We start from the raw sequence: 24,825 nt of genomic DNA, 5'->3' as shown, positions 1-24,825 counted from the left end.
ATTTGGTCAAATTTCAAACCAAATTTGTAAAAATTTATAAACATTCAAATTCAAAATCATTAAATCATAAATAATGACAACAAATATAATTATAGTCAAATTTAGCCACTGATGTGATTCTTGATCTTTTAACGTTTACAAATTCTTATGAATTTGGTCAAATTTCAAACCAAATTTGTAAAAATTTATAAACATTCAAATTCAAAATCATTAAACCATAAATAATGACAACAAATATAATTATATATATAAGTGTGTGTGTAACAAACCTATAGATAATTGATGTCTTACTACTTGACATATATACTGCATAAAATATTTGGTCTACTTAATAGTTTTTTCTAGCAATATGTAATTTCTGAATCATTAAATTCTTAATTGATCTCTAAATTAAATAATCAATTAAAATTTTAAGTTGTAGCACTCCAATTCGTTCCATCAATTTTAAAATATTTTTTTCCCACAACACGACAAATAAAATAAAAAATTTAATTAATAAGTGAAAAACATAAGATAAATAAAATAATGGTGATTTTCTCATTACAAATAATTTTTAATATATAATAAATCATAAATAATTATTATTATGCAATATAATTTGCATATAAACCATTTCCATTGGAATCCAATTATCATATCAAAGTTAGAATTCAACTACTTACTTGATTTTACATAAATTAACTAATTACAAAGTTAGCATACATAATTTAACAATATATTATTATAAGAGATATAATTGTCATCACAAAAAAGAAGAAATATAAAAAAGGACAAATACTATCTCCATTATCCTATGCAAATAAATTAAAAACCAAAAATTAATTATAAAATTATTTAATGGCACTCTTAAATGAAGCAATATAATAGCAAATTATTCACAAATTTATAATATACGCAATAACTTAATATTCTTTTTTTTTACAGTTATATATATTATTATATTATACTATAATAAAAGTGTAAACACCACTTATGTATTATTTCAATTATATACCCGTTTAAATAATAAATGAGAGTGTATGAGGATAGATCTATTCTCACCTTTCTGGCTGAAAGGTTTTGTTCAACAACTGTATTCATCAACCTCCAATTCTTATGCTGTCAAAGAGTTATATACACGAGGAGGAAGTTACTTCAACGTGGGTCCAAGCACTCAAGCAAGAACACAATCTCTACCATAGGAGTAGATTAATTTTACAAGAGTTCTGCAATATGTTACTTGACTATACATGCTGTGAACAAAAAAGTTGAAAATAGAGAACAAGAGAGTTTCAGCAGCAAAGAAGCAAATATGCAAGGTTGTAGGACACAAAGGCTATTATTACTACAAAAATTAAATCAGAGTTAGCAAAAACAATGAAGAAATACGCTCCAATTAGTGAAAAATCCAAAAAAATGAGAACCCAGCAACACAACATTAGGTGACAAATGATAAAAAAGATATGATAGCATATATAGTCACCTGCACCACGGAACACCAATACTAAAGCACTTCCGGGAACATCACCATGGTCTTCTCACCAAGTGTAGCAAATGTAACTGAAAGAAAATTATGTGATGAACTTCATTAGAAGAGTTTAAAAGAAAGATGGAAGACAAAAAAGAAAGAAATAGAAAGAAATATAAAGTGCAATGAACAATGTCATCAACTAATCCTGAAAATACGAGCATCTCAGTTCTCGCACTTTCAAACTGACTCAAAACTGAAAAGGTTCGCATTATGTTAGCAACAATAGTAGCGGACGGTTCAGTGGCAGGAGTTGTTGGTTGGTCCACACACATGCAACGGGAAAGGAGAGTTGCAAGAAGAGGTATTCCACCATCTCTCACAAGCTCTACACCATTCAATGATGAAGACTCGCACCTGAAAGTTAAATATGTGGAAATAGCATAAGCAAAAGTACATTTACAAAGTACTTATCTAAAGAAGAATGATATGAAAAAATTAAAGGCAGATGATGAATTTATGTCAACCAAACAAGCTCCGAGGATGCAACTAGAAGATGTGCTCGATCAGAGGAAAGAAAATTGTTATCATCCTTGTCCACTGTAATGGCACTTAAGAGCATAGGATATTGAATGGCACCAATACATTCCCATATCGCCTATATAGAATACATTGGCCCTTAAAGAGAAGCAACAACCTCCAAGTCTGGGGACCTTGCAATCCTTGCATGGTTACCTAAGGGAGAGGAATCAAAAAGCAGTAGATCACTAAAAAGAAAATATGAAACATGGAACTCAAATATGAAGAAATACAACCAATTAAAGAGGATTGCATTCCGGCCAAAGACATGCCTCATAATAACCCTCATATGTAGGGTTCAACTTAGGAATTTTGTCCAACTTTGCTGATCATATTCCAAGAAGTTTACTGATTGCAGAATGAAATATTAGATGGACGCAACAAAACCAAAGGGAAACATATGTAATTAGTCTAAACCTCATAGGAAAGCCCTATGATTTACATTTTCACTCTTCCGCAAAAGCCACTTAAATTTAAATATTTAAATTTATTTCTTGGTCCACACCTTAAATTGAGGTAGTATCATATCTAAGAATTAAATATATATATATATATAGCCCCGTGTCCTTCCTAGTTCCAAGATATATTTAAAACCAATACTGATATCCATATATATGTGTAAAAAAGCATTTGGCTCATCTTGACGGCATAAATACCTTTAGAGCACTTTCTACCAGTCAAATAAATAGCTTAATTGTGAAAACAGCGTCTAAACAAGTCGACTAATTCATTTGAAATAAGATCTGGCAGCTCATAAGATTCTATATGTTCTTTTTTTTTTCTCAAGCTTAATCATATAGTCTCCATGTTTTATGAGTAACGACAGATCCTCACACAGGATCAAGGAATTTGGCATACCTGCAAGCACTCATAAGCTTTCTCACTGCCAGAAACTTCTCCCTCCCTTCAGGATTTTTGTCTGGATGATACTTCATTGCAAGTTTCCTATACTGTCTCTTGAGCTTTTCCTCATCAATATACTCAATCTGCTCTGATATATTAGGTATCTCCTCAACTGACTCAAAACTTGGTTTCTTAGGGGCATCCTCTCTGGATACTTCATCAATGGAAATCTCTAGTATCTCGCATGCTTCTTCTTCAGAAAGTTCCACTGGCGATCGAGTTAACTCTTCTCTCCACATTACTAGCAATGATTGCAAAAACTCAACATGTTCAACAATAGGCCAATTAGGAAATCTAATTTCATCACATAAGTTTCGAAGATAATAACGATGACACCACATTTCATCTTTCAGCTCTGGATAGGTCACTGGTGGCATTGGAGCATAGTCATATAAGGAATGACAATGCTGTCCCAATTTCTGAGGGAAATCACCAAGATGCTGAAGAACCTAATAAGATAAAACTGTGAGTTAAATGCAGCACTTATTTGCATTGAGGATGACTCAAGTACCACCATGTTTTAGAATGTAAATACTAAATGCTTGGGGTGAAAGACAAGTAGCAAACTCCAGTTGCAGATTCAGGGCTACCTTGTGTGTCCAAATAATCTCAGGAGTGTTAGAATCAGAAACCATTGCTGCGGCAAAAGCAACTGGGCCGCTACGTTCCAGTACGTAAAGCAATGACTCAGGTAAGAGGCCGCCCAAAACACTTCGTTTCACCAAAGGTAGAGAAGAGGAAACTGCAGCTTCCTCACCACCATGAAAAGCTTGATAAACATGAGTCACTGCGAAGAGTTGGGCAATTGAAATAAGATTAGATCAAGGGTAAGCCAGAGCAAAATAAAATGCGCCTGTACTGTATAATCGGATCATTGCTTTTGGGTTCCTAGTAACTAAATGTTAACAAAAGATGCTTGGGGTGAAAGACAAGTAGCAAACTCCAGTTGCAGATTCAGGGCTACCTGACGGATCAGATTCTCTGCTCGCATCTTGTGTGTCCAAATAATCTCAAGAGTGTGAGAAGCAGAAACCATTGCTGCGGCAAAAGCAACTGGGCCGCTACGTTCCAGTACATAAAACAATGACTCAGGTAAGAGGCCGCCCAAAACACTTCGTTTCGCCAAAGGTAGAGAAGAGGAAACTGCAGCTTCCTCACCACCATGAAAAGTTTGATAAACATGAGTCACTGAGAAGAGTTGGGCAATTGAAATAAGATCAGATCCAGGGTAAGCCAGAGCAAAACAAAATGCGCCTGTACTGTATAATCAGATATTGCTTTTGGGTTCCTAGTAAGTATAGCTTTCAGCAGAGCAGCAGCAGCATCAACAATAGTCGGTTCACCAGAAAGCATTGCCTGCACATAAGAAATGGAGGAAAGAGTTTGGTTCATTAACCAAAGCTCTGAAATTGAGAAACAATGTGCATATTGATGGAGCCACCATCTAGCCACTGCCTAGTTCAGCTTAAAAACAAAAAAAAAATAACGAAAACATCTCAAACCTCTGTGGAAGGCAAAGAAAGGAACAAAAGTTACCCCACTTCCAAAGTGAAAGTGTTATAATATAATTACCATGAAAAGGCACAAGAAAATATGAAAAGTTGCATCTTTAAAACACCAGGAGTTTAAGGATACTAGTACACGTGGATATCCTAAATGCATATTACATGGAAACTATATCTTAGTTTAAGGAGGTGAAACAGTTCCAGTGACATAAAGCTACTAATCCTTTTAGAGCTTTTCATTTTGGTGTGCATATTGTTTTTCCTTGTCCTTTTAAAGGAAACATGGAAGATCCCACGGTTGGAAGTCATCTTTGTTGAAAGACTGACTGCTTATAATTTTTTAAAAAAGAAAGGTTAAAAGTAACAAGATTTGATGCAGCTAAATCTGATGGAAAGCAAAACCATGATTAAGTCAGTATCACATTATGATCTAGTTTAGCAGGGGATCGGTCAGCTGACCAAGCTGCCAGCCGTTGACCAATTCATGCAAAAAACACGAACTCAAGGGTTTTAGCTACTAGTTGTTCTAAAAATTTCAGGAAAAACTCACTCAAGAATAATAGGTCAGATAAAATGCAACACAGATTAAGGAGTCATGACTTACATCAGAGGCACTCAGTAGGACACGTACTTTGGTACAATAGGCCCCTTCTGTTGCAAATGCATGCAAAACCTACGCGAACACAACAAAGGGATTATGACCACAAAGAGATTATGAACACAAATATATTTCTGGAGAAATTAAAAAAAATAGAACTCAGACCACCTTGAGCAACTTATCATATGAATTCAGAACATAATTTCTTTTGCTAATTATGCACCACTTCTGTCCCACAAGGTTGGTCTGGCATTTTATGTTAGTTCATTGCAAATGTTCTATACTTGGATATAAAAGACATTTACCATTTACTCTAAAGGCACCATCTGAAGGTATGTGTTCACACAAATCATGATATGGTACAGACCTCAATTGCAAGAAGAACCCGGCCAATTGCTGCTTCTGACTCATTCCAGTTCATCTGTGAACAAAGCCCATTTCTTCCCCCAGCTCGCCAATCAAGAAGGCCAAGAAGAACTTCCACAAGACCGACCCTACAATAATTATATGCCATGTTACTATTGCATGACGCAGAGAACATGCAACAGTAGTTTTATCAGGATGCATATCCCAATAATGTTCTAAAATCAGACTCAATCACCTACCAATATCTTAGCCCAGGTGACAGATAATTGCACGTTGTGGGCCGAAAATTACTTTGTATCTAATAAATACTAATTGCATGATGTTGCATTACTTATGCACCCATCTTAGAAAATTTATCATGAAAACACAGATGAATTTATGCGCATTGTTGTTTCATTAACCACGTCTGCACATTTGACATGCATAAAAATTCTACAACTTAGGGTCTAAAGAGATATTGATGCTCACTTGAGACCCTGTGCAACAAGTGCATCTCTTGCTCGATTCCCTGCAACTACAACACGCTTTAAGGTTTCAAGAGCTAGGATGCTTCCACCTTGCCAACCAATCGCTTTCATAAGAAGTGGAACTACCTGAAGAGAAAGCTCATCAGAACAATACCAAACTTAGCAACAGATGTTTAATCAGATAAACACATCTTTTTTATGATATTTTCTTGGAGGGGAAAAAGGGGGGGCTGCTTAAAACCACAGCATACCTGGGATGTCCCAACACTAGTGGCTGCCATCGCTTCTGTACAGGTGGTGCTACCTGCAACTGATGTAGAACACGTAAACAACTAAGGCGAACTCACTCCTGAGGAGTTTGTGAATTTTGTTGCGACGAACCATCCTCAGATACATAGGTTTCTGAAGCCATTGTTTCTCTGCTTGCTCCATAGGCTACTGCAGACACAAGTTTGGGCACATAACCAAGATATCCAACATGATCTGCAAGAGCGGGGTACACCCTGAGTAAAGAGACCAGGGCAGCAGAAAGAAGTAGAGGAAGTTCTGTGTCAACAGCTTGGCCATCATATTGTGAGGCGGCAATGGATGTAAGGTACTGATCCAGCAGCCCTTCAAGAAATCTATTGGGATTTCTAAGTGGAAATTTGGGATCTTTCAGGAATAACCTAACATAGATCCCTCCAACCTAGACAGCAATACATGATGTAAGTCATTAAACAGAATTAGCGTTCTTTAGAACATCCATGTAATCAATCAAAAACAAAAGAGTACATCTGCAGCACACAGCAGTTATACTTGAGGTTCATTTCTCATCTCCTGTTGGCCAGAAGCCTGCTCAGGTACATCCCAATCAACAACACGTCCTTTCACCTGTTCACGGTACAGATCCGAAGACATAGTTGCTATTTGTGCAGACAACAATGCAGCCATTGCTGGTGTCCAGACAAGTTCAGGAGTTTCTGTTGTTTGTTCAAGAGCAGTCACAACTGCTTCACCAGGACCATCCCTGATTACCGAGACAAGGCCATCAGGCAGAAATCTTGCCAGAGTTATCGCCACTCTAGGCCCATGCATAGTCTGGCCAACAAGCTTCCCTAATAGCGAAGCTGCTGTGGCTCTTTGCTGCAACGGAATCTCTTCTACACAAAATTTCCATTTTAGAGAGCAAGATAGAATTCTTAAGAAACCGCTATCTACGAGATCAGCATACCTTGTACTGGCAAGAGAACTTCAAGAATGAAAACCACCCATCCATGCTTTGCAGCTGCCCAAGCTAGCTCCGGCGTGCTTGCCAAGGCATAGAGAACATGCAAAGCTCCTTCACGACAGCTGGGAGATGAGTGAAGCAACTGTAATAAAATAAGCAAACCAGAGCTATCTGCGACCATTGCTTCCACACAAGGTGCATATGTTGTCAACCTTGACAAAACAAGTACACATAGCTGAGGAATGTTGCTTGATGAAGAAACAGGAAGAAAAAAGCATTCAAAAAGGGGCAATAGCTTCTCCTTTGTGGAGACCACTGAAGCTAAATTCGGATTCTTTGTCAACAAGTGCTGAACTTACAGAAATTACAGAAAAAAAGGTGTCAAGGGTGACTAAAAAAGTGTCAGACGAAAAACCACCAGACTTCTACCTGAAGGGATAGCAGACCATATTGAAGATTTTTAACTAATTCCAAATCCTCCCTCTCCAAGCTTTTCCCATCAAGTGATGCTGAAGAATCATCAGAATAATGCTGCTCGGCAGATCCATCAGTGGTTACATCACTATTAACATGAGTATCCATGCTTGCAGCGGGTGCATTATGGACTAGATGTGATATAAAATCAACAAGGGCAAGACAGAAGTCCTCAGGCTCACTAATTTCAAAATCTGGTTGATCATTATAGACTCTCAAGTACACGTTGCCAATATAGAGCTCCTTAGATAATGCTTCATAAACAAAGGAATGCGAATCTTTAAGGTCATATGAACCATGATAACTGGGCTTGCACGCTGGTCTTCCACAAATTTCAAAAGTTCTGCCTCGAGTGGAGGAATTCCAGATTATCTGTAAATGAAAGATCAAGTGAAACTATGTCATGATATCTGAGAGTCCCACAAGGTCATCAACTATGGCATAGAGCATCTACAAATGGCCATCACTTAGAACTACAGTATATATGTTTAAAACATTTTCAATCTAGATAGTTATGGAAAGTAACACCCACACCCCAATTATTATCAGAAAGACAACCTATATATAGATTAGAATTATAACTTGCACATAACAGATATCCTTTTCTTAATCATTATGCAAAAAATAAAACCTTCAGGGTCGTGAAAAGAACTTCTGGTGCTAAAGCTTTTTTTTGTTTTTTTGTTTTTTTTGATGGGGTGGGGAGGAGGAAAATGTGCAAATAGGTTTGCATATCAAACATAAGAAATGCATGGAAACTTCACAACTAGTCATAGATAGGAAGGGCATAGATTTTAAGGCCCAACACCAAATTTCTTTGATCTGACAAGATAGATATACGGACGAAGATACTCTATTAGATGCAAACAATAGTTGACTTGCAAGAGATTTTTGAATTAAATACTATGTCCAGTGCAAAAGACAGTTCAAAGGAAAATTAAGTTCTCTAGATTTAAATGCAGAACGTCCAGAAAACATCCATGTCAGCGATGATGTAGGTGCCGAGGTCAGCGATGATGCAGGTGCTGAGGTCAGCGATGATGCAGGTGCTGATGTGGGTGATGACACAAATGCTGATGTCATGCATAAGGTGGCTAATGATGTGATCCATGACATAAGCAATAAGAAGGAAACAATGAGCACTAAATCGATGTGTGCTACTCCTACGGGATTATTTATTGGGAACATTCCATTGCATGCCTCTCCGGATGGGATCGACCACGATAAAATTGCCAATGCATTTAATAATTCGACACGAAAAACACTATCATTTATTGCCCCAACAATTCAAAAAGGGGAAATTGTGGTTCGGCCTTCTTTAGACACGGTGCGTGAAAGATCCAAACAGTGGAAAACTACTGCAGTTGGATATTTTTTGGGAAAACGACCATATTATCATCATTTAAAGGAATACGCTCATTCGGTATGGCCTGCTCTACGCGAGGTAACAGCTACAGTTAATGGTTTTGTCTTCTTTCAATTTAAGACTGTCATTGATATGGAGGAGGTAATAGAAGGGGGTCCGTGGCTGTTTCAAGGGCAGCCAATAGTTCTTCAAAAGTGGGAACCGGGAATGACCATGAGATTGAAACATTCACAAGTGCCCATTTGGATTAAACTTAGACACCTTCCGATGGAATACTGGACGACGGAAGGATTGAATACAATTGCAAGTGGAGTGGGTAAACCCCTTTACCCGGATGCGATAACAAGAGCATGCACGAGACTGGACTACGCTCGTGTGTGCGTGATGCTTGATGCTACACAAGAGCTGCATAAACATATCATTATCATGACACTAGATGAAGATGGAGGGGAGACACCTTACAAAGTTGACATAGAATATGAATGGCTCCCACAAAAGTGCACAACTTGTATGACATTGGGGCATACGGCAAAGGATTGTGCAATTAACAAACTTCATAAACCGATGAAGCCACCAGTAACTATATATGTGCTAAGAGTTAATATACCTCTGCCGCCACCACCTGAAAAGAAAAGACGGACACCGAATGAGATTGACATGCCGAAACCTAATGCGAGTGCTGTGGATGTTGAACGAAATATCACCAAACACGATAATAGGGGTAAGGCAGTTGTTATTTATAATGCATTTGATGCATTGCACTTAATTAATGATGCAGAAGAACCTTCTGGGGGTCCTAACACATGCAGCCCCGGTTGTAATGATCCATGTTGAACATCGCCGTGTGGAACGTCCGTGAGCTGAATAAACGAGACCATCAACTCGCAGTAAAGGACCTAGTCTCCAAATACAGGTTACATTTCTTGGGCATTCTTGAAAGTCGTGTTCGTTTGAATAATGTCATACATATTCAATCCTTTTTGCTACCCCATTGGAAATAGTTTGTTGATTATGAATCTGTTGGAAATCGTATCTGGCTTGTTTGGGACGAGAATATTATTGATGTCCATGTTCTTGAATTGGGACAACAATTTGTGCATTGTCGTATCACTAACAGGACCGTTAGTGAAGCTATTCTTCGCATTGTTGTTTATGGAGATTCTGAGGTGGCAAACCGGAGAACTCTTTGGACTGCTCTGGGTACACTAGCCCAGCAATGCACAGACTCCCCATGACTGGTGGGAGGGGATTTTAATGCAATCCACGACCCCAATGAGGTATGTGGAGTATCCTAAGATATAAGGGTAGCCATGGAAGAATTTAATGCTGGTATTCAAGGGGCCGATCTGATACCACTACCTATGCAAGGAGAATGGTACACATGGCATAATTGCAGTACGACCACGAGGAGTTTATGAAAGCGGTTGGATCGGATGCTTATTAATGATCGATGGCTTGCGAGGTTTCCTAACTCATCCTATCATAGCATTACACCTCGAATATCTGACCACTCACCATTAGTTCTATATGGGGATACACAGCAGAATAATGGAGGTATGTTTCGTTTTGATAACTACCTAGCCCTATCACCTAATTTTATCCCCAGTGTGCAGAGCATTTGGCAGCATGAGATTGTGGGCGTTCTTATTTATGCGGTGACACGTAAATTGAAGGCCCTGAAACCGATATTCCGACTTTAGAGGAGGAATAAGGGAGATTTGACCCCGAATGTCCAATTGGCTAAGGGATTTCTCGAGGAGGCACAACGATTGGTGATCTCTGACAGACAGAATGAGCTATACTTATACCTGGAACACTGCTGTCGTATTGTGTATGCCAAAGCGGCCAAGCGGAACAAGTTATGCTGCAATAGAGAGCTAAGATGCAGTAGATGAAAGATGGAGACCAATGCACCCGAGTTTTCTTTCGCAAGATTGCTCAGCGTCGGGTGATGAGGAGGATCTTACAGATCAACGACGAGAATGGAACTACTCCCATGGAAGAAGGGGAGGTCGTCCATGAGTTCGTCTCATACTATCAGAACCTCCTAGGAGGTAACAGACGACGGGCACAAGTGGATATTAGTTATCTCAGACCATGGACGAGGCATATCCTTTCTGGGAGGAGGCTAGCCATCTTGTTACACCATTCTCACCTGATGAAGTGAAGCAAGCAGTGTTTGATATTGCCGAAGACAAGGCACCGGGACCTGATGGCTACTCGTCAGGATTCTTTAAGGCAGCCTGGCCAGTGGTGGGGGAAGAAGTTATAAGGGCGACCTTAGACTTCTTCAATACGGGGAAACTACTGAAGAAAGTCAGTATTGGCATTGATCCCTAAGGTATACACACCTATGTCTGTTGGTGATTTTAGACCTATCTCATGCTGCAATGTCTTATATAAAATTATTGCAAAACTCATTGTCCAACGACTTAGTGTAGTGTTGGACAAAATATAGCCCATGCCAGGCAGCATTCATTCCGGGAAGAAGTATTGGGGACAATATTATGTTAGCCCAGGAACTGTTTACAGGCTATAATCAGATGCGCCTACCCCCGAGATGCGCACTTAAAGTGGACATCAGGAAAGCCTACGACATAGTGGAGTGGGACTTCCTTTTAGAGGTTCTGCAACTCTTCGGGTTTCCACCAACATTCATTAGATGGATTGAGGAGTGTGTTACCACTGCCTCATTCTCGATTGGGATCAATGGAAGACCCCACGGGTTCTTTACTGGAGCGAGGGGGCTACGTCAGGGCGACCCTTTATTGCCTTACCTTTTCGTGATAGTCATGGAGGTCTTACACTTGGGACTCCTACAGCTGATTGAGCAGGATATGCCGTTTTCCTATCATTCGAAGTGTGAGCCAACTAAAGTTTTCCAATTGGGATTTGCATACGACCTTATACTTTTCTGCAGGGCCGACTTGGAACCCATCCGGGTCTTTAAGGTGGGAATGGATCGATTTGCAGAGTGGTCGGGCCTCCGGCTGAATATACAAAAGAATCACCTTATTATCTCTAGATCTGCACAGGAAAGAAAAGATGAGTTGTTGACGGTGTTGGGTTTTCAGGAGGGACAACTCCCTATGAGGTATTTGGGTCTTCCACTAATCTCCACTAGATTATCTATCTCTGATTGCCAGCCACTTCTATCGAAAATTGATGCACACGTATTAGTGGGTGGGAAGGAATGTCGTTATCATATGCTGGCGTGTACAAATCATCAAATCTGTACTTTCAGCATTGAGCTTATATTGGGCGTCTGCTTTCATTTTACCCAAGAAAGTTATTAATAAAATTGAGAAGAGGCTCAGAATGTTTCTATGGAAGGGCACGATGACCAGTGGATACGTCAAGGTAGCCTGGAATGATGTGTGTCGATCGGTTGATGAGGGGGGACTTGGTTTCAAAGATATCTATAACTTGAACCGGGCACTAATGAGCAAGAAACTTTGTGATGTCATACGGTGTGATAGGACTTCCATTTGGGTGTAGTGGTTTTATCATGGTACGCTATGGGACACTTCGATTTGGACGATCCGGGAGCATGGAAGTTCGTGGGGATGGCGAAAATTACTACGGCTTCCTCCCTACCTTCGGCCTGCTGTGGACTACCAAATTGGAAATGGAAGGACTTTTTATGTTTGGCAAGACCCGTGGCACCACCTCGGACCGCTTATTGCGCATTTCCCACAGGGTCCGAGGGTTCTAGGACTTGAAGAGTCGGCAAAACTCAGTTCAGTGATAACGGATGGCGAATGGCAATGGCCTCCCATCATGGATTTCGAGTGTTTGGAGATCACATATAGATTGCCGCAAATTCATGGAGAAGATGATCGGGTTGTATGGAAATTTGACGGCGAAAAACCCACAACACAGGCCCTCTACCGTTTATTTGACCCTCCTGGTCCGAAAGTAGGATGGGCCTCACTACTTTCGGGCTCCTTAAAGATTCCACGTCACTTATTCATCTTATGGCTTGCTATTCTTGGCAAGCTGCCTACGACAGACAAACCATGGCTATCTCATTTCGGCGATTGCATCCCTTGCAACGAGGGGGCAACTGAGACACATACACACCTTTTCGTCCAGAGATTTAGTCGACAGTGTCTCACAGCAATCCGAAGGAAGGTACGATTTCATTGGCCCAATAGAGACTGGGCAAACGACATCGAGTGGGCTTCTCGGAGATGGAGGGGTAAGCACATCGTTAACATAGCTTATCGAGTACTACTAGCATCTTTTGTTTACCACATCTGGAGGGAGAGAAACTTGAGACGATTCGAGCACGTCGAGAGGACTCCGAGCACCATGGCGTTATTGATAGTTGATGATATCAAGCAGCGAATCATTAGTATTTCATTAGCTAATTCTGTCAGTACACGAGCTTTGTATAGACTATGGCGTATCCCTTGGCCTGTCGAGGGAGAAACCACATGATGATAACTTTGTTGTACTGCATCATTTTTGCTTAATGAAAATTACATTTACCCAAAAAAAAAAAAAACCCTTTAGCCAGCTAGACATTGTGTGATAAGTCCCCCTTCTTCCTCCTCTGTTCTCTAAACACCGGTTTTAGTATTTTGAGTTTCTTTGTTACCGCATACATAGGCACCCCTATGATGGTATGCTGCCAAATCCGTTGCACACTGGGAATAAACTTTGGTGATAAGGTGAGGTAATTATCGAATCGAAACATATCTCCATATTGTTGTTGGCTATCCCCGTTGAGCACTAGCGGTGAGTGGTCTGAAGTTCGTGGGGTGAGACTAGTGTAGAACGATGTCGGGAATCGGGCCATCCATCTATCATTAATCAGTAATCTGTCCAATCTTTTCCAAAGATTCCGTGGATTGGCACTACAATTATGCCACGTATACCATTCTCCCTGCATAGGTAATGGTAGTAGTCCTGCATTCTGAACGCAACCATTAAACTCTTCCATTGCCATGCGAATATCTCCCGATGCTCCACATATTTCACTGAGATCTCTCACCGTGTTGAAATCACCACCAATAAGCCACGGTATATCAACACTTTGTGTGGCAATGGTCTCTAGAGAACCCCATAGCTCCCTCCTGTCCGTCACCTCCGTAGCTCCATAAATCATAGTAATGGCGATTGACTCTTGCAGAGACCGTATGTAAACAAAGCAGTGGATAAATTGTGTACCACATTCAACAATATGAACATTAATATCATTATCATCCCACGCAATCCAAATCCGATTACCAACCAATCCATAGTCCACAAACCATTTCCAATGAGGTAATAAATAAGATTGAATAGCAGCTACGTTATTAATACGAACATGAGTTTCTAGAAGACCAAGAAACTATAACCTAAACTCAGCAACAATGTCCTTCACAGCAAGCTGATGGTTTCTTTTGTTCAGGCCTCGAACATTCCAAACTGCTACATTCAACATGGATCACTAAGAATGGGGCTGCTATGATTAGGACCCCGTGGCATCTCATCTGCATCATCAAGTAAGTGTAGAGCATCAAATGTATTATATATTACAAGCTCCTTACCCTTCTCCTCTCGACTCAAGTTCACGCTAGCACGAGAAGCGTCGTGCTCATCTCTCTGATTATCCACTCCTTGAGATGGTGGAATTATCTCCTCATGATCATGCACAGGTGACAGTCTTGCAGGTCCCGTTTTAGGAATGTAAACAGTGACCTGTGGTTTCGCTGGTTTAGATGTTTTATTGATCACATAGTCCTAAGCCGAATGGCCTAAAGTTATACAGGTGGTACATTTGGGGGGTATCCACTCATACTCCACGTCAATTTTGCACGGTGTCTCTCCTCCTTCCTCATCAGGTGTCAAAATGATGATATGTTTAGGTAATTTGGAGCTCACATCCAGCATCACGCATACACGAGCGAAGTCCAATCTCGTGCATGCTCTTGTAATAACATCCGAATATAGGGGTTTCCCAATACCACTGGCTACCGTACTCAGGCCCTCCTCTGTCCATAATTCTACCGGCAAATGTCGCAATTTTATCCAAACAGGGACCTGTGTCTGTTTTAATTTCCGCATTAACATACCTGGCTCCCACTTTTGTAGCACAATTAGTTGTCCTTGAAACAAACACGGTCTGCATTAATTTCCACCTTCAATTGCTTCTTCCATATATGCATCAGTCTTGAACTGGAAGAAGAAGAATCCATTCGTTGTGGCTTTAACCTCCCGCAATCCAGGCCAAATGGAGAAGGCAAATTCTTTAACATGATAAAAGTACAGTCTTTTCCCAAGAAAATAACCAACTACGGTGGTTTTCCACTTGGTAGATCCATTGCGAATAACTTCAATCGTAGGTCTCACGACCACTTCACCATTTTGTATCGTAGGAGGTATATAAGAAAGAGTCTTTCGCGATGAATTATTAAAGGCCTCAGCAATTTTATCATCCCCGATTGAATTCGAACACACTTGCAATGTTATGTTGCCAACAAAAATACCGGTTGGAGCAGTTTGTACCTTAGAGTTATTTTGTTGTCCAAATATTATGTTAGACCCAACGGCATTCATATCACCACAAACCGTATCCACATGTGCAATGGTTTCCACATCAACATTCATTGGCACATTATTTCTTTCGTTAGCCACATCAATAGTATTCACTTCGGCATCATTCCTCACACCCAAGTCATAGGTTGGTACTGCAAAAACAGCAGCCACATCGCTGTTTGTTGCTGTTTTACGTCGAGTAATCAAAGCCATGTCGTCCCGCGAAGCCACATCGAATTTTCCAGTTGCCAAATCACCTATGGAATCCACATATGCTGCAGCACTTTGCACTTCAGTAATCTTTGTCGCAGCAGCTAATTGCCCAGCTACAGTTCGGTCACCGGCCGGTAGAAATCCGGTAGACTGGCTGGAATCTGTTTTCTGTAGCATTTCACTTATAAATTATAATATAAAACTTTTCGTACCTATTTCATCTTCGGAATCTGCATGTGTGTGAGGCAAATTGCAAAACCATGTACCTATATATAAATATAATGATGTGTGGGTGGGTGAGGCGGTAGGTGGCATGATGCTGCTCACCCCTATTTTTTAATTTTATATCATCTTTTTTATAATTATTATTATATTCTATTTAATTTTTTAATTAATATAATTTGCTCCTATTGTATTTCAATTATGACCTATAATTTATTTATAATTAAATTTAAAATTTTTTTATTGTTACCAATTATTCTTTCGATTATGAGTAAGATATAATCCTACGAATATTGCATTTAATAGGAATTGTTTGTAGTTTTTTCTTATTTTATATTATAATTCCTTTATTATTAATTGTAAAATCAATCAAAAACATTGTTGTATTACCAGTATGATGGGGGGGATTTATTTTGATCATACTCAACAAAATCGAGTCAGAAATAAGAATTATAATTTTTCAGTGAGAGATATGGATATCTAAGGAGATAATTTCATCGATCAAAGACGATTGTGAAAAGGGATTAACTAATATAATTATCACTGTCATGTTTGTAATAATTTGGCCACTTGTTTCGCGATTGTGGTTGGCTTTTATCAAAGTGTAGTAAAAATTATGGTCTTGAAATTCATAGTTTTGGAAACGAAAATTAAACTGGTGATCGATCATTGAGGGGCGTAAGGATGGACAAGATATTGAGGTTGTTTGGAGTCGCATTGCTTCTCCTTTTCTTAGTTCGTGAGTCTCCTCCTTCAATCATCATTATTGTATATTGAGTAATGAAGATAATTTTTTTTGAAATTTAGCATAATTATAAATATTTTTTATTATTTTAAAAATTACTAATTTTTCATGATATTCAATGAAATTAGTAATTGTTGGATCAAGGCATGAAATTATCAACTTTGTCATTACTGTAATTTTTTTTTCTTTTTAAAAAAACTATAATAAAATCAGACGAGGTGGATGAAGAGTTGGAAAAATTGTTAAAATAAAATATCCACTTAGTCCAAAAAATTTAATTTGTTTTTGAAAATTAGGAATTATAAGTTGTAGTCTACAAGTATATTTTGGTCAGTTTGTTACAAAAAATAAATGAAAGACGAAAATTAATGGAATGAGTTCATTGTTAGACATATATTAAATCAATGAGGTATTTATAATTTTTTGAATAAAAAAATAATTTATAATTATATAAAATTTCAAGAAATGTCATTATAATTTACCCTTATATATATATAATGCATCATGTAAGATATAAACACTTGCACACACGTCATACATATACAGGGACAAACATCGGTGATAATACAGAGTAAGTAATATGTTGGAATATTAACATTTGTACTCCTGATCTATGGTCTATTTACATAAACTACCACTATCTTCTGCATAATTACATAAACTACCCCTGACAACAAAAAAATAGCGGTAGTTTATGTAATAATATTAACATTTTTAAGGAGTGCATTTAAGTTTTCAAAAAAAGTAAGAGATTGTTTGTGTAAGTGATAATGACATATTGGTTGGTGTATGTATAATTTTTTTTTAAAAAAAAGGATGATCTGTGTAAACAGATTATGGATCAAGGGTTATAAATATAATTATCCCTAATATTTTTTGCTACCTTTTACATGTTAGAAAATGGGTAATTAAATTTGGCCGTTTGTGTTTTGAGAAAAAGACATGTGATCTTCTTGTGCTTTAGAAGAAGGGCAATAACGTTCAACTCAACCTATATCACTTTTTAATTATACCAAACTTATATCAAAGGTTCTATTTTACTTCTTTTTTTTTCTTTTTGCAAATATATGAATTCGTATTATAAGTACACAAACACATACATGTAAAATACATAATTTTAACAATGTATATATTATTTCAAAAAATATCATCAATAATGCATTGAGTGGTAATATTTTATCACCATCAACAAAACATGTCAAAGAAAACATCAAAGCTACGTAAATATGTCAAACTTAAGCTACGTACACGACTTACATTTTTTATGCAAATAGTAACATGAACACAATATAATTATAGGCTAATTTCAGGATTCGGCTAGATAATTAATCATCTTGGGAAACAATAATTTGTATATTATATATTTAAATATTGTATTGGTGAGTTTATAAGCTCTTTAAACTATTTTGTAAAATATTAAAGTTTAGTTTTTGGAATTTGCATCGGTATAAATAGATGTTGAAATCTTATAAATTTAATTTCTTAAGAGAAAAAATAAACTAGATGTCTGACTAGCTATTACTACTAAATACTTATAGCTTACTTCAATTTTATTTTATTCAATTAATTTAATACTTTATTTTAAAGTAAGATCAAATATCTTATAAGATTTAAAATATTACAATTAGTTTATTTTAAGATGATTTAGGCACTGAATTTCAAGTAACTAGAAAAAATATGGTTGGTGTCTCATTCTTTATATCTCAATTTCTTATTTTTTTTAAGTTTAAAATATGGCAGTACTATTGTTCATCATGTTTTAGGATGCAATTTCAGAAGAAATTATGGTGGCTGAATCAAGAATGTGCAAATCTAGAAGCTGTGAGTTTAGGGGATCATGCATTCGTAGCACCCGCACTTGCAGAATAATTTGCATGCATGAAGGTTTTCAATATAGTACATGTGAGCGAGGACGTTGCTATTGCGTGAAGCCATGTCATGCTGGAGGAGGCGGTGGATGGGGTGGTGGTGGTGGAGGAGGGATTGGGGGAGGTGGTGGTGGAGAAGGAGGAGACAGTGGTGGAAAAGGTGGAGGAAAAATCAAGTTTTGAGTCCATGAGAATGCATGCAATTGTTGTCTGGCATACATTTCTATTAAATAAACTAACCAATATATTGGTTAATTACCTTATTATTTGTATGTATCTTCGACTCCAAATATTTATTGTTTTATATGAGTATGAATCTTTCAGTAGAATATGCTTAAAGAATTGAAAATAATTAACAAATTATGCAACATAATTTAAAATAAGAAACTCAATCCGTATAATATATGAATAAGCCAAATAATTTGTTGTATTTCTGTCATATGTAATATATATGCACTTTCTAGGGTATTTTAAATTAAAATATGAAATTAGTATTTATAATTAATTCATAAATATTCAGTATGTTTTAGATATAAATGAGATAGTCATGATTGATGTACTGGTCGAATAGTGAAATATTAATATTAATTATATACTTACTATTTAAATGGATAAAAAAAAAAAAGATTAGCTTTCAAAAAGTAGGCATAAGTTACTGATGATTAGTGATACATTCATACTTATATATAACTCATTAATTAACAACAAAAAATTCTATACTCATTCAAGCAATATACTTAGGGTGAAAATGCAATTTTAGTCCTATAATTTATGAGATGGTATTTTTGGTTCTGCACAAATTAATTTGAACAATTTATCAATCCTGTAATTTTAAAAATTTGGCAATTTTCATCGTTTATTGATCAATTTGATCGGAAAATTGCATGTGACTTGCACATGACAAATTAAATTGCAATGTTAGTCTTGTAAGTTACGAGTATTGACACTTTTAGTCCTATAACTTGGATGATTTGGCATTTTCAGTCCTTCATGAACTTATTTACAAGAGTAAAACTGCAAGTGAATTGCAATTTTCGGTCAAATTGGCCGGAAAAGGACTAAAATTGCCATAATTATAAAGTTATAGGATTAAATTGTGAAAAAAATCAATTTATATAGAATTAGAAATACCACTCCCCTTAAGTTATAAGACTAAAATCATAATTTTCCATATACGTTGCCACCATGTAACACTTGTGTCATTAAGTCTATTTTTTATCATTATATTAGTGATATCATTATTCTAGCAAATCAAAATTTTGAATAAATTAATATAATTGATGAGGCTTAAATATATTTTTTGTCCTATAATTTTGGTATAATATTTTTATTCTTTATTTTTTTAAGATTGTAAAGTAATCCTATAATTTTTTATTTTTGCGATTTTGGTCCTTCTGGTGTTGGATTTTACAAAAGTGGCTAGAATAAATCATGTGACCCTTACGATTTTGACTTTTTTCTCCTTTATCTTTCTATGGATTGCAAAAGAGTCCTGTCACTTTTGGACATGTTGTAATTTTGGTCCTTTTTTGAAATTTGATAGTGAAAGAATGAAAATTGTGAAATATTAAAAAGTTATAAGACTTTTTTGTAATTTTAGAAAAATAAAGGATAAAAATACTAAAATACTAAAATTATAGAACAAAAAATATATCTAAGGCTAATTAACACCAATCTTGATATTATCTAGTGAATTAATTAGATTTTTGGATCATTATTTTCTATTTGTTCACTCCAAGAGAAACCATATGAATTGGTTCTCTAACCACTGGGCACTAATTTTCACATGAGAAGAAATATAATTGTTTACTATCATTAATTATTATAATGAAAAAATAAAAATGGTGAAAACATATTAATAATAGTTTTGCAATGGTCATTCGCCATTATTAATACAAATGAGGTCAAAATATTAGTAATAATTAAAATCATGGCAAATATTTTGACTATAATTGAAAATGATAATAAAATATAAAGTAAAAATTTAATTTTTCGCATAAGTTTTGTTTAATCGTGGTTATAATTATTGGTTTGCAATGATTTTTAAGTCGTGTCATTTATAGTGTAGCAAAAAGTTATTCTTTTTTTGTAGTGTCGGTATACTCTTTAATTATTTGGAATTCTCATTCACCTCGTTTCTTCCGTACTCGGGTCTTTACAACTATGTACCAATATCAAATATATATATTATTACAGTAGATCAATATTCATATATTAATAAAACTTGAATTCGCGATCAAAATATTATAAGACTTAATTTCACTAATTAAATTACGCCTCGTAGCCTGCCTTTTATTGTTGGGACAGAAAAATAGTGCAAAATCAATTGGACATAATAGTGTGGGATGGGTCAAGCATGTCGAGCTAACGTATATATAGTAATGCAAATATCTCTCTGTACCAAAATTGAAGTCTGTCTGAAAACCTAAATTATCAATGATCGATCATTGATGAAGGTTGAATTGGAGTTTGTTTCTTCATGTCAGTACTGAATCAAATTATGAATAACAATATTATCCAATATTACTCGTCTAGTGGTTCTAATGACGTGATGCGAGTACAGATTTTTTAATATCTCTATTAGATAGTAATAGTAGTTGTTAGGAGGATCGAATAGTCCAAAACTATGAAAAATTGTCATTTTCGCTCTAGGTCCTTCGCTAAATTACCTTTTTCGTCTCATAAAAAAGGAATTCTTTTTAATTCCGTAATTTACGCAATTTTCGTTTTAATCCCATTTCTTATAAAAAAAATTTCAATTTAATCCCCAAACCCCATTTTCTGTTGAATTTTAACGAAAGACTGGATATTCTATTGGTGCAACTAGAATTTACTATTTCGCCTTTTTTTGGAGGAAAAAATGGAGACAAAAAAACAAACAACCACCCTCTATAAATTGAGGGGGAAAAAAAGCCCGCAAAAATGGAGCAAAAAATAAATGGAAAAACTATACAAGGTCCCCATGTGATATTGAAAATATTCAAAAAATTCTCTGTAAAATTAAAGTATCAATTACACCTTCTGTTATATGAAATTTTTTTCAAAAAACTCACTGAGGCCAGAGTTAGTGGTACACGGATGTTAACTGCAATTACAGGTTTGGAAAGTATATCTTTTTGATAATTTTGCGCTTCTCTCCAATCTATTATATAATATTTTATAAAAAAAGGTAAATGTAAATTTCATTGATAAAGAGTAATGGTACAGTACAACATGTGATCATCAAATGGTTTCTTCCTCTACCCAAGGGATACACCATAATCTATACAATGCTCGTGTACTGACTGACGATGCTAAATCAATGCTAAGAATCCTCTGCCTGACGTCATCGATGATTAGGATACTCAAAGTGGCCGGTGTCCGCTCAGTATGTTCAAATCTCCTCAAGTTCATCTCCCTCCATATGTGGTAGACACACGATGCAAGTAGTGTACGGTAAGCGCTATTAATAATGTGCTTACCTCTCCATTTCCGTGTCGTGCATTCAATATCTGTTGCCCAATCTCTATTGGGCCAGTGAAAGCGAATCCTTCTGCGAATCTCATAGAGGCACTGACAACTAAATCTGCATCGGAAGAATAAATGTGGATGAGATTCCGTAGCTCCCTCATCGCACAATATGCACACCCCCATGTGAGTTAGCCATGATTTGTCCGTGGTAGGTAGTTTGCCAAGGATTGCGAGCCATAAGATGAACGAATGACGAAGAATCTTCAAGGAGCCCGAAAGTAGTGAAGACCATCCTATTTTCGGCTCAGAGTGATCAAATAATTGGTAGAGGGCCTGAGTAGTAGGTTGCCCTTCATCACATCTCCACACCACCCGATCCTAACCTCCAAAAATAAGTGATAGGTTATGTGTGATCTCCAAACATTCAAAGTCCGTGATGGTAGGCCATTGCCATTCTCCTGCTGAAATCACCGAACTGAGTTTTGCTGATTCTTCAAGTCTAAGACGGCGAGGACCTTGAGGGAACCGCTCGATAAGTGGACCCAAGTGATGCCACGGGTCCTGCCAAACAAAGAATCTATCTCCATTTCCAATCTGGTAATCCACGATAGAGCGAAGGAAAGGACGAAACCTGAGTATTTTCCACCATCCCCAAGAACCTTCATGTTCACGGATAGTCCAAATCGATCTTTCACATAATCGGTCTTGGTAGAGCCACTGAACCCATATGGATGTCCTGTCACACTGGATAACATCACATAATTTTTTGCTCATTAATACGCGATTCAAGGTGGAGATGTCCTTGAACCCAAGTCCCCCCTCATCCATCGATCGACACACATCTTTCCAGGTTACCTTGGCGTAACCACTAGACGTCGTACCCTTCCATAGGAAAGTCCTCAACCTCTTCTCGATTTCATTGATGACTTTCTTAGGTAATATGAATGCAGAAGCCCAATATAAACTTAATGCGGAAAGCACAGATTTGATGATTTGTACCCGCCCAGCATATGATAATGAAATCCCTTCTCATCCATTAATACGTGCATCAATTTTTGAGATAAGTGGTTGGCAATCAGAGATGGACAACCTAGACGAGATTAAGGGTAGACCCAGATACCTCATTGGAAGGTGGCCCTCCTGAAAGCCCAAAATCTCCAACATCTGGTTTTTCAAATTTTGAGCCGAACGTGAAATGATTAAGTGACTTTTTTGAACATTCAGCCGAAGGCCCAACAACTCCGCAAACCAGTCCAATCCCTCCTTGAAGACTCTGATGATGTCTAAGTCAGCTCTGCAGAATAAGAGGAGGTCGTCTGCCAATCCCATCTTAAAAACCTTAGAACTTTCACACTTCCAATGATAAGTGAATTGGATGTCCTGTTCAATTCGTTGCAAGAATCCTAGATGTAAAGCTTCCATAACAAGAACAAACAGATAAGGAGAAAGTGGGTCTCCCTGTCGTAATCCTCTCGCTCCAGAAAAGAACCCATGAAATTTTCCATTGAGCCCAATCGAGAATGATGTCGTGGAAACACACTCCTCAATCCACCTTGTAAATGTAGGTGGAAACCCGAACAACTGCAAAACTGCTAACAGGAAGTCCCACTCCACCGTATCATAGGCCTTCCTGATATCCACTTTAAATGCGCATCTCGGGGGTAGGCGCATCTGGTTATATCTCGAGAATAATTCCTAGGCTAACATAATGTTGTCCCCAATGCTTCTTCCCGGAATAAAAGCTGTCTGACAGGGGCTAACTATCTTGTCCAGCAGCACGCTAATTTTTTGGACAAGTAGTTTCACAATGATCTTGTATAAAACATTGCAGCATGAAATTGGTCTAAAATCATTAACCGACATAGGAGTATGTACCTTTGGGATCAGAGCCAAGATCGTGGAGTTGATCTGCTTTAGAAGTTTTTCGGTAGAAAAGAAATCTAGTACCGCCCTCGTAACTTCTTCCCCCACCACAGGCCAAACCGCTTTGAAAAACCCTGACGAGTAACCATCAGGTCTCGGTGCCTTGTCATCAGCAATATCAAATACTGCTTGCTTCACATCATCCGCCGAGAGTGGAAGGAGTAATTGATCAGCTTCCTCATCAGTGATACAGTGCCTTGCCCACGGTCTAAGATAACGAATATCCACTGACAGCCGTCTTCTGGTGCCTCCTAAGAGGTTCTGATAGTATGAGACAAACTCATGGGCGACCTCCCCTAGATTCGTGTGTGTGATACCATTCTCATCAGTGATCTATAAGATTCTTCTCATTACTCGTCTCTGTGTATCCCCATGTAACACCAGTGGAGAGTGGTCAGATTTCCATGATGTGATGCTGTGATAGGACGAGGTAGGGAGTCGTGCCAGCCAACGATCATTAATAAGAATCCGATCCAACCTCTTCCATAAACTCCGCGTGGATGAGCTGCAATTATGCCATGTGAACCATTCAACTTGCATAGGCAGTTGAAGGAGCCCCGCCTCTAGAATACCGGCATTAAATTCTTCAGTGGCCATCCTTATGTCTCCTGAAATGCCACATACCTCATTTAGGTCACGTACTGCATTAAAGTCCCCTCCCACCATCCACGGGACATCAGAGCATTGCTGAGCGAGTGTCCCCAGTGCAATCCACAGATTCCGTCGGTCAATTACCTCAGATGCACCATAAACAACAGTGATAATAATAGGTTCATTGACAGCCATATTAGTAACCCGACAGTGAATAAACTGATCTCCCAAATCTAATATGTGGACATCAACAACATTCTCATCCCAGGCTAACCAGATACGATTACCAACAGAAGAATAGTCTACAAACCATTTCCATTGCGGAAGTAAAGAAGATTGAATATACATAACATTATTCAAGCGCACACGAGTT

The 24,825-nt window shown here is 37.6% G+C and overlaps 2 protein-coding genes across 8 annotated transcripts in view; one reads left to right on the top strand and one right to left on the bottom strand.

Annotated features, from left to right (window-relative positions):
- LOC148789426 (dnaJ homolog subfamily C GRV2-like) overlaps window positions 1-24,825 on the top strand; it is a 69,681-nt gene that overhangs the window by 33,804 nt on the left and 11,052 nt on the right. The window lies entirely within an intron of this gene.
- On the bottom strand, window positions 1,270-8,349 carry LOC105179747 (dnaJ homolog subfamily C GRV2-like). Of its 7 annotated transcripts, none has more exons than XM_088882356.1 (9): window positions 6,664-6,776; window positions 6,117-6,553; window positions 5,867-5,991; window positions 5,400-5,526; window positions 5,039-5,107; window positions 3,894-4,285; window positions 3,497-3,716; window positions 2,885-3,378; window positions 1,270-2,182 (listed from the first exon to the last, which is right to left on the bottom strand). In XM_088882356.1, exons 2-6 carry the CDS (start codon window positions 6,144-6,146, stop codon window positions 4,115-4,117), a joined length of 522 nt encoding a protein of 173 aa, XP_088738482.1. In that variant the 5' UTR covers window positions 6,147-6,553; window positions 6,664-6,776; the 3' UTR covers window positions 1,270-2,182; window positions 2,885-3,378; window positions 3,497-3,716; window positions 3,894-4,114. The 7 variants fall into 7 exon arrangements, with proteins under 7 accessions (XP_088738482.1, XP_088738471.1, XP_088738492.1 ...); XM_088882345.1 differs by having other exon boundaries at window positions 3,520-3,716; XM_088882366.1 differs by having other exon boundaries at window positions 3,520-3,716; window positions 3,894-4,117.

Source organism: Sesamum indicum, linkage group LG1, assembly GCF_026168435.1.
Source record: "Sesamum indicum cultivar Baizhima isolate 11 linkage group LG1, ASM2616843v1, whole genome shotgun sequence".
Classification (NCBI taxonomy): domain Eukaryota; kingdom Viridiplantae; phylum Streptophyta; class Magnoliopsida; order Lamiales; family Pedaliaceae; genus Sesamum; species Sesamum indicum.
Note: the sequence above shows the minus strand (reverse complement) of the source record. Positions and strands in the feature narration are given on the sequence as shown.